Here is a 10901-nt window from a genome sequence, read left to right as displayed (position 1 = left end):
GCAAAGGTAGTGTCAGTGTCATAAAGTTGTTTGATGTCATCAAAACCTAGAATCTGTGAACCTAGAGTAACTAGTAATGCATGTCTTCTAGATAAAGCATCCGCAACAACATTAGTACTCCCCTTTTTATGTTTGATGACATATTGAAACTGCTCAAGGTACTCGATCCACTTTGCATGTCGCTTGTTCAGCTTTCCTTGCCCTTTAATATACTTGAGAGATTCATGGTCAGTGTTGATGATAAACTCTTTAGACACCAAGTAATGTTCCCAAGCTTTTAATGCACGAAGAAGGGCATACAGTTCTTTGTCATAGGTAGGATAGTTCAATGTAGGTCCTTTAAGTTTTTCACTAAAATAAGCTATAGGGTGACCTTCTTGTATAAGCACAGCTCCTATTCCTACCCCGGAAGCATCACATTCTACTTGAAAAGCTTTGGAAAAATCAGGTAAATGTAGAATGGGTGCATGTGTTAACTTGTGTTTTAAGGTCTCAAAGGCTAGACTTTGTTTTTCATCCCATTTGAATGGCACCTCCTTTTTTAACAGTTCATTGAGGGGAGCAGCAATGGTTGAGAAATTTTCTACAAAACGTCTATAGAAACCTGCTAGACCCAGAAAACTTCTTATCTCTCCCACTGTTTTTAGGATAGGCCACTCTTGGATAGCTTTGATTTTGCTAGGATCAACATGTACACCTTCTTTCCCCACTTTGAAGCCTAGAAATATAACACTCTCTTGACAAAAGGTACATTTTTCGAAGTTGGCAAATAAGTGGTGTTGTCTAAGCAAATTCAAGACTTTCCTAACATGGTGAAGATGTTCTTTAAAACCTTTGCTATAGATTAGAATATCATCAAAGTAGACTACAACAAAGCTGCCTATGTATTCCTGAAGGACATGATTCATTAAGCGCATGAAGGTACTAGGAGCATTTGTTAAGCCAAAAGGCATGACTAACCATTCATAAAGGCCAAATTTGGTCTTAAAAGCGGTTTTCCATTCATCTCCTTCTTTAATTCTGATTTGATGATATCCACTTTTAAGATCAATCTTGGTGAACATGTTTGCTCCATGTAATTCATCTAACATATCGTCCAATCTAGGAATAGGGTGCCTATACTTGACTGTAATGTTGTTAATAGCCCTGCAATCTGTACACATTCGCCAAGAACCATTTTTCTTAGGGACTAACAACACTGGCACCGCACAAGGGCTAAGGCTCTTTTGTATCCATCCTTTTTCCAATAAATCATGAACTTGCTTCTCTATCTCTTTGGTTTCTGTGGGGTTAGTCCTATAAGCTGGCCTATTAGGAAGGCTGGCACCAGGAATCAAATCAATTTGATGTTCAATTCCTCTAAGAGGTGGTAATCCACTTGGAACCTCTTTAGGAAATAAATCATCAAACTCCTTTAAAAGCTTTTGTAACCCCTTTGGATGAGAATCAAGTGGATGATTTATGGAAAGAAGTGTCTCCTTACAATAGAGAAGAAAGTGAGGTTGTCCAAGGAAAAGATTTTTAGAAGAGTGTGGTGGGACAACTTCATTGGTTGAGGCACATTCGACCAAACTCAACTTTTTCTCTTTGGAAGCTTTGGTAGATTGGAGCTTTTTCTCACCATCTAACTTCCTCTTAAGGAATATTTGATCCTCTCGCACTTGTGATGGTGTAAGAGGGCTCAGGATAATCTTTTTGCCTTTATGTTGAATGGTTATCTTGTTGGTGACTCCATCATGCAAAGCTTGTTTGTCAAATTGCCAAGGCCGTCCAAGTAAGATGTGACCCGCTTCCATTGGAACAATACCACAAATGATTTGATCTTCATACTTGCCTATGGAAATGGGAACACTTACTTGTTCTTTAACAACTATTCCTTCATCCTCTTTTATCCATTGAAGTTTGTAAGGGTTAGGATGAGGGGTAGGAGTTAAGCCTAGCTTTTCAACCATTCTAGAGCTACAACAATTACAACAAGAACCACTATCCACAATCATAGAACAGGTTTTATCAAGAACTTTGCAGCGAGTGTGGAAGAGGTTTTCTCGTTGAGTCTGTTCTAACTCCACATGCGTTGCTTCAAGGAGTCTTCTAACCATGAGAAGATCTCCATCACAAGGTGGAGCTTCATGTTCCTCCTCAGATGAGGATAACTCAGATGCGCTAGAAGAGGACTCTTCACTTGGACTCTCATGTTCAAGGATATAGGTTTTCTTTTTGAAGTGACACTCATTTGAATAGTGTCCTCTTGCTCCACATTTGAAACATCTAGTCTCTCTACCCTTGGTATCTCTAGGTGGCTCTCTTGAAGTCCTTTGTTCTTTTCCCTTATAGCTTTCTTTGTCTNTTTTTAGNTCTCTATCTTTGCCTTTGAGTTTGTCTTGTGGTCTTTCTCGCTCTCTCTCCTTTGTTTCCTCATATCTTGGAAAGCTACCCTCCCTCTTAAAATCTCTCTTATATGATGATGTGGTAGGGTAGGTTCTCTTGGTGGAAGCTTTTCTCCTATTTTGTTCTTCTACTCTCACACATAGCTGGACAAAATCATTTAGATCTAAGTAAGGTAANAGTTCTACNTTATCTCNAATGTCATAGTTTAATCCACTCTGGAATCTAGCTATGGTGAATCTCTCCTCTTCTTTGATCCCAGCTCTNAACATGAGTAANTCTAANTTTTGTCNNTATTCCTCAATACTCATGTTTCTTTGTTGAAGTCGATGAAGCTTATCCATGACTTCTCTTGCATAGTAGGCNGGGACATGTCGCCTGTGTAAGGCTGCTTTCAGCTCATTCCAATATTGAATTGTGTAGTCGCCATGCATCCTTTGGTCTCTCATGATGGATGTCCACCAATAAAGGGCTGCACCTTGAAAGGTCAAGGTAGCTAAGGTCACTCTCCTCCTATCATCTATGTTGTAGCATTCAAAAATTTGTTCAACCTTCATCTCCCACTCAAAGTATTCTTCAACATTATCTCTACCATAAAAAGGAGGAAGATCAAGCTTAGGTTCTACATGATGTTCTCTATGGTTGTGATGACGCCTAGGAGGGCGTTGATAGTGATCATAAGGTTGGTAGGTATGGTGTTCACTATGGTGGGAATGATCATCTTGATCATGATTTTGCCTATGAGAGTGAGCTCCGTTGTTGTGCCCGTTTTGATTGAGAGTAAGAGTGGCGACCATTTGCCTTAGCTCATTAAGCTCAGTCTTGGTTCTATTGAGTTCTTCTCTTAACTCGATGTTCTCCTGATCTTGAGTGACATTACCTTGAACACTAGAATGACTCATGCTTGTGAAGTAGAGAAATTGTTTTCACAAAGATTTGAAAGCCTTGCACAAGTATGAATCAAAACTTTTGAAAAGAGGATTTGTTTGTTTTTGGTGAATGACTTCTATAAAGATTCTAGAGGTAAAGAAACCGAATAGCTCCCAGGAAGGAGAGGTGAGTCACAATGGACAAGCTTAGAAACCTTGTCCTTCCTAGCCAGAGTGTCTCCTGACGCTTCTCACCCAAGTTTCCAGAGAGAAGTCTTTCAAAACCTTTTGAATGCAAGGATGTTATGTTCCTAGAAACCAAACGAAGGTTTAACTAAATGAAACACGCTCCTAAGTATCACGGAGACTTAAAACATAAAATTCAATCAAGCAAAGTAAAGTAAATGAATGGAAATGGAAGATAATGATAAGCGGCCCTATGTGAAAGTGCAAGTGACACTTGGAGCCCCTTGACACACTTTCACTCTAAAATGTGGGAGCTAACTATTACAATGTTGTTTAGTAGACTTGGAATTGCTTGAAAAGCATTTTCCCAAGTTACTTTAAGTTTGAAAATTGTAACACAAATTAAACTTCAAAGGTTCCGTGATACAAGGTCATACAAGTGATAAAATGAGCTATAGTATGTATACAAATTGTAGGCTACAAAATCTGAATATATCCTATCTCCAAAGTGTTTGAATTTGTGGTGGAAAAGGTGGAGAATGCTGCTGAAACTGCACAAGAATGCAGCTTGGAGAACAACCTTTGTGGCCAATTCTACAAACTCTCCACTCCCTAAGATGCTACCCTCTTGGAGGAAGCTTGCTGGAACCTGGATCACCTCAAAAAGAAGTCACACACCACTGCCAAATACACCAAACNGTGAGCTAATGGTCAGNTGCTNCACCAGAATTTTAATTAGCCAAAAACCAATTTGCTAGCATAGTATGGAAGCCAAAAATGATGAATTCAAGTGAGATACAGCTGGAATAAAAGGTAGCACACAAAAGGAGCCTAGGAAAGGAACTAGAACAGATTATAAAAGTAAGAAAAACTCAAAAACAATGAGGAAATTCTGTGCAGTGAAACTGTTTGATGAAATTTCCAAACTATTTGATAAAAGTCCCCAATGAAGTGCAGTTTTGATATTTTTTTCTGATTTTTGATTTCTGGAACTGGATTGCAGGGATTGAATTGCTTTTTATTTATGCTTTTAGATGTGGGTGAACATTGGAAATGTTTAGAAGGTAAATCCCAGCTTTTGCCAATCCAATTTTACACAACCAAAAATCTTATATGGAAATAGCTAGGAAGCCGTACTGCAGCAGTGAAAATGACTGAAAAATGAGAAACAGCAGTGGTGAATTTGAATGGTAGTGAGGTAAATGGTTTAATGACACTTCAATCAACTTTATATGATCATAATATATGTGTTCAAATACTCAAACAACAAAGAAATGGCCTGCAACAGAAATTCACTAGGTCACTTCCCAAAATCAAGCAAATTTGATGGATGGAATGGTGATTTTGCAAAGCAGTCCAATTTTGACCAAATGAACAATATCTACTAGATTTAAATGATCAAATAAACTTGTGCAACCAGTTAACATGCACAAATTTAGTGAAATATGTCAAATGATACTGTAAGTTGCCAATTTCACTCAAAATGGATGGTGGAATTATGAGTTCTGCAGAATTTGAGAAGATTGACCAAATGTACAGTCATGATCAACTTTCAATGCTCAAAATATGATTCAACAATCAATGAAACAGCAGCAAAACTGTCAGGATCTCAAAATGAATGGTCTAGTTGAGAAATTCAAGCAAAATGGAACCAAAATGTATAGTCTGTATAGGCAGGGAAAAATGACCAAACCAACAATGGTAATAAGTTTCAAATGCTCAATTAGACCTGTAGAAACAGTTTAAATGCACAGAAACAGACTCAAGCTCCAAATCACGTATTGAGTTGCCAATTATACAGCAAAATGGAGCAAACAGCAGCAGAAACAAAGAAAATCTGAGATGCAAAGCTGGATAGATCAAGAAAACAATAAGAATTTACCTAAACAACTAGATCTAGCTCAAGATTATTAATAGCTAGTAGATTCATACATCCTATCAGACAGCAAGGAAAATTCAGCACGGTGCATAGCTGTAAACACTATAACAGTGTCTGGAAAAAATGATAGCACAGTTTCTTCCAATTTTGAAACAACTGAAATATGATTTTCACAAATCAACCTGTAATATTAGTTGAAACAGTTTGACACATGTTTAAGAACTTCAAAGGAACTTGTACCAAGCTTCAGAAACAAAAATTCTGGACCAAACAGATTATACAAAATCAGGCCAGAATTGATCTTTGATGCAAATTTTATTTTTTTTTGACAGCATATTTCACTCAACTCAACTACTTTTTTTGAGATGCTGTGAAGCTTACAAGTTGGTATCAATTGAAACACAGTTGCAATCATCAAACAAACATGCCTGAAGCATATAATACCAAACTCGGGATGAAAATTATATTCAAATATGAAAACCCGAGAGATGCAATTGTTCTGCAGAAGTTGGAATTGAAACACAAAGAGTACAACTATCAATTCAAATCAGCCAAGCCAGATACGATATTAATGCTTGTCATGATTAATAGAAAGATTGCAACCACTGGACATACGCAAAACGAAAAAAAAAAAAAAATAAAAATAAAAATCGAAAGCTGAACAGCATCAACACGTAAAACAAATTAAAACTGCAACAGAGAGTTGCACATGACCGTGACAATACGGATCTGAAAGTAGAGGTTGAAATTGAATCAAAACAAACAAAAAGCACCGATTAAAATGATGAAACACACCTAAGGAACAGTGAACCAAACAAAATTCACTCTAATCAGAAGGAATCAAAACATAAAAGTAATTCGACAGTGCAAAGAACAGTACAAGACGGAAAAACAGAGGAATTGGGACGAGACACTTAGCTCTTGAAGCGTGACTGGAACGGCTGGCTCTTGATGCCAAATGATGGAAGCATCGTTGGAATTCAATCACGAACAGCCTCCAAGTCCAGAGATGGCAGCGGAATGAAGGTGCAACAAGAAGCACGGAAGGTGTTTGATGAAGGCTTCAATGAAGGTGTGTGGAAGAAGCAAGGATTCTCAAGCTCCGAAAGCCTTCCAAGGGGGAAGGAAGCTAGAGGAGAATGTGCAGAATAGGCACAAAGTGTTTGAACTCTGAAAGGAATGTTTGGAGAAATCTCAACAGCATTTCATTATCAATTCAAAGTTGCCTTTACAATGGTATGAGTCTCCCTTTTATAGATGAAGAGAGGACTCCAAAACGTGCCTAGCAAGCTACTAAAGGTGTAAAAGAGGCGTGCTGGGGAAGCTACACANCTTGGGAAGCTTAGGGTGCAAGCTACAGTTGCCAGCTCAGCAACTCGATGAAGAAGATGAATCTGATGTTGCTGGCGCTGGGCGGCAGGAAGATGGCGCTGAGCGCCAGAGGTATTCTTTTGATGTTGCTGGCGCTGGGCGGCAAGAAGATGGCGCTGAGCGCCAGAGGTATTCTTTTCCACTTTGTTTGCCTTTGTTCTTTGCTTTTGTACCAGCTTCCTTGAGTTGCACAGACTTGGTTCCTCTTCTTTATTAATGTCCTACAAAAGTAAGGTAAAGTCATTTTACAAAGAAAAAGAGGATTTAGTAATTAATACTCCATAAGAGTAAAGTAGTGAGTACTCCCTCTTCCTCTTGGATTCTTTTGGACATGGCTCTTGTTAAAGGTCCTATGTTGATCTTGGATGGTCCTCCATCAGTAATTTTATAGCTTTAGTTTAATTTGTGTTTTGTATGGTTCGTGAACAAAAAAAGCGAGAGTGTGTGTAATCTGCATTTTGCTTTGCATTATGTGTCTAATGTGGAAAGTTTTTATTTGAACATGTAGGAAAAATGGTTTTTGACGTATGTTTGTATCATATGGGAAAGTTCATGAACAACAAGGGTATAGAATATGTGGGAGGAGAGATACATGTTATTAGGGGAATCGATCCCGACATGTGGTCATACTTTGAAGCGGTGGGAGTTGTAAAAGAATTCAAGTATGATGGAGAGTTCAAGCTTTGGTGGAAGAGTTCGAAAGAAAAGGCAATGAACAACCTCAGACCACTAAGAGATGATAGAGAAGCCATTTTGTTATCTAACTATGCGGAGGAAAATAAGGAGGAAGTTGAAATCTATGTTCAACATGGCCAACCCAGTCAGGCAGAGGAAATAAATTTTCTTCCATTTGATGAGGAGGTAGACGAAATAAGAGTAGATGAGATGGAGCACGAGATGGAGGAACAGGTTGTTATGGAGGAAGAATTTGTTATGGACGGAGAATTTGTTATGGATGAAGAAGATATTGGTGGGGTGGAGGGAAATGTTGAAGTACAAGACTTAGTAATAGATGACGAAGAGGAAGAGGGGAATGTTGAGGGAGAATTGGTGCAAGATCAAGATGAAGAGCAAGAGGAAGAGCAAGATGAAGAGCAAGATGAAGAGGGCAATGTTCTTGAAAAGAGTGGGAATTGGCTTCCAGTTTGGGCAGGGGGTTCACAATTTGAAGTAACTCATGGCTTTACCATGGACAAGTTTGTTGTTGATTTAAGTAATCACACATGTACTTGTTATTTGTGGGATTTAGTAGGAATTCCATGTAGACATGCCGTTGCTGCCATTCATTACAAGTCAGAAAACCCAAAACTATATGTTCATCCTTACTATAAGAAAGAAGCCTATAGAACTTGCTATGCACCAATTATAAGCCCTATAAATGGACAACAACTTTGGCCTTCATCTGACTATCCACAACTACTACCTCCCATTTACAAAACACCTCCTAGGAGGCCAAAAAAATTAAGAAGAAGAGAAGCTGGTGAATATGTCAGCCATGGAAAATTGTCAAAGAGCAATAGTGCTATAAGATGTCGCAGTTGCAATGCATATGGACACAATGTAAGGACGTGTAAGAAGAGCCAGAAAAGAAAGGTAAATCTTCTTGGTAATGTTATTAACAAGTTCATTTACTTACAACTATTTCTTATCTAACTATCTTACTCCTTTCATAGGACAAAAGGGGTGCATCTGCTTCAACACCTGGATCTGCTGCAAGGGCTGCATCAACACTTGGATTTGCTGCAAGGGCTGTATCAACACCTGGATCTGCTGCAAGGGTTACATCTGCAAGGGTTGCATCTGCAGGAAGGGCTGCATCTGCAAGGGGGGCATCATCCTCAACATCACAAGCTGGAGGATCTGCAGGCAGAGAAGAAGGGGCTGTACAGCGGGGAACAAGAGCTTCTTCAAGACTGGCTGGACAATTTCTAGGGTCTCAAGCAAGTTGTAATTGAGTAGAGGAAAATCTTTGTATTTAAAGTTGTTATTTGAGACAAGTTGTAGTGGACCAAATATTTTATTTAAAGTAGGTAGTGGCACATGCAGTAGTGCCTATAGATGGACCACTTTTTTGTACTGTACTTTCACATTTCAACTATGCTGGGACCACTATTTTTTGTAGTACTTGTTACAACTATTAAAGTTGGACCACTTATTTATTTCTAATGCCTTTATTTTAAAGTTGAGTGTTATTTTTGACTACCAACACTGTGCTGTATTCGGTGCCTTTATTTCCCACCTGACACAATGCTTTTTAATTGGTCCATAGCAGTTTTGTACTGCAACAATGCTTAATATATTGATGCTTCTAGCCTCTGTAGCCTTAAATCTGTGCCTCTGAAAATCTGAAGCCTTTGTACAATAATCATTCCAAGCTTAATATATTGTTGTTTCTAGCACCTCTGCAAATCTGTTTCTATCACCAATTTTTAATCAGATCTGTTGTTTCTATCACCAATATATTGTTGCATAATTACCAACTTAATATGTGATTTGGTGCTTTTCAATATTTCTGTGCATAGCAGCTGTTTAAACAAGTTTCTTTTATCATTTAAAACTTGTTTGCATGGTTTATTTGGTCTTTGTACAGCCAAGGTATGAAATCATGTTTTGAATCATCATTTTTGCTGCATAATTAACTCCAGTAATGAAATTCTGATTTCTGGATATTTAGCTTGTGTTGGCAGCTTAAACAACTTCCATTTGGCAAAAGAAAGTTGCTCAAACCATTAAATTGGAAGTCCAAACTCGACTCTGCATAATCACAACTCAAACCACCAATTTTTAACCATTTTTCTGGTATAGTTGCAGCATGAACTAGTTGCAGATTTTGGTGGTTAAGGTAGTCAAATTCAAAGACACTGATTACAACCAAAATTTCTTTGCATAACCAACTTTTATTGCTCAAAATAAACTTGTTCTAACTGACTTTGGAAGCAAAATTCAATCAATGCAGAATGGACTTGTTGTGACCAGATTATGCAGCAGATTTGACATATTTTTCACAACTCAACCAACCAGAATTTGGTACAATGAATCAAATGACCTTTGCACCAACAATACCATCCATATTCATCATTTAAAACTTGAAGAAAGCATTGGAATCAATTTTAAACATGTCTAGCAATGATCTAGTACTGAACCGGGTTCAAAACACCAGGTAAATTTAAAATCAATGAAGTGCAACGAGTAAAAAAATTCAACTGGGCAAAATTCAACTGAACTTTCACATTTCATTCAATTTAAATTGCATAGTACATCCATAACACAACATATTACCTAACTAATTACAATTTATCTTCAAGACAAACATAATACAAAACATAACTGTTAATGCCCAGGACAATACAAAAAAGACCAACATCATTTTGTTATTTCTTCTCTCTTGCTCTAATTTCTTCTTCAACTTGTCTCTCTTCTTCCTTAGATCCAACACAACATTTTCAATACACACTTCAACTTCTTCACTCTTCCTTTGTAAGTTTCCTTCAATTTCAAAATCTTCTTCATCTACCCATTCAAAGAAGTTACAACTTGAATTACTCTGCAAAAAAAAAAAAATTACAGATCACAGATAGAAACTTCACCACAATATAAACCATTTATTCTCACTTACTGCCCAATTTCTACATCTATAAAATCTTCTCCCCTTGTTCTTCAATGTACTTGCTTTCAACACCAACAATCTTTCCCCACAACCACAGTTTCTTGAAGCTAAGTGAGAGGAGGATCCAGATGTTTGTGACATTCCAGAAACTATGCTCCTTCGTGTGCAACCAGTACCTCCTCTATCATCTTTCATTTCCCTTCAAAAGTCAATTCAAAAGTAAATTCATCCTTCTGTTGACAAAAAATCAAAGACGAAAATCAACTTACATGCCAAACTACACCAATGTTGAAGATGATATCCAACCTTCTGCGGTCCAGCTGAAATGATACCCTCCTCTTCAAAAACACCACGAACCCTAACTCTCTTTTAAAAAGCAATTTCAACATGTCAATCCCTAAATTACAAGTTTAAAACATGTCAGCAAATAAGCCATCACACGTGTCAAGAGAGACACAGCAAACACGTCAACTGTCGTTAGACACATCATCACATTTTTAACGGTGTTAGTTTCTGGGGACTAATACCAAAGTTTTGAAAAGACTGAGGACTAAATCGTACCTTATTTTGAAAGAGGGACGAAACCCAAAAACGGCCAATACTT

General features: G+C 37.8%; 2 protein-coding genes and 1 long non-coding RNA gene across 5 annotated transcripts; all 3 read right to left on the bottom strand.

Annotated features, from left to right (window-relative positions):
• Nucleotides 1-46: 46 nt before the first annotated feature.
• Nucleotides 47-3287, bottom strand: LOC106755522 (the record flags this gene model as incomplete). Its single annotated transcript, XM_014637692.1, has 3 exons — nucleotides 2978-3287; nucleotides 1160-2905; nucleotides 47-718 (listed from the first exon to the last, which is right to left on the bottom strand). Coding segments are annotated over exons 1-3 (2728 nt in total), but the record flags the coding sequence as incomplete, so codon positions are not given.
• Nucleotides 3288-3844: 557 nt separating this feature from the next.
• LOC106755521 lies at nucleotides 3845-8917 on the bottom strand. Its single transcript, XR_002667118.1, has 2 exons — nucleotides 8353-8917; nucleotides 3845-6911 (listed from the first exon to the last, which is right to left on the bottom strand). It is a non-coding gene; the product is annotated as an uncharacterized LOC106755521 (long non-coding RNA).
• An 869-nt stretch (nucleotides 8918-9786) lies between these two features.
• On the bottom strand, nucleotides 9787-10790 carry LOC106755523 (uncharacterized protein At1g43920, Chloroplastic). Of its 3 annotated transcripts, none has more exons than XM_022778327.1 (3): nucleotides 10604-10790; nucleotides 10307-10496; nucleotides 9787-10234 (listed from the first exon to the last, which is right to left on the bottom strand). In XM_022778327.1, exons 1-3 carry the CDS (start codon nucleotides 10684-10686, stop codon nucleotides 9974-9976), a joined length of 534 nt encoding a protein of 177 aa, XP_022634048.1. In that variant the 5' UTR covers nucleotides 10687-10790; the 3' UTR covers nucleotides 9787-9973. The 3 variants fall into 3 exon arrangements, 2 of the variants coding, with proteins under 2 accessions (XP_022634048.1, XP_014493179.1); XR_002667119.1 differs by having other exon boundaries at nucleotides 9790-10234; nucleotides 10307-10485; nucleotides 10567-10787; XM_014637693.2 differs by having other exon boundaries at nucleotides 9795-10234; nucleotides 10567-10783.
• Nucleotides 10791-10901: the final 111 nt, after the last annotated feature.

This window comes from Vigna radiata, unplaced genomic scaffold (genome assembly GCF_000741045.1).
Source record: "Vigna radiata var. radiata cultivar VC1973A unplaced genomic scaffold, Vradiata_ver6 scaffold_601, whole genome shotgun sequence".
Lineage (NCBI taxonomy): Eukaryota > Viridiplantae > Streptophyta > Magnoliopsida > Fabales > Fabaceae > Vigna > Vigna radiata.
Note: the sequence above shows the minus strand (reverse complement) of the source record. Positions and strands in the feature narration are given on the sequence as shown.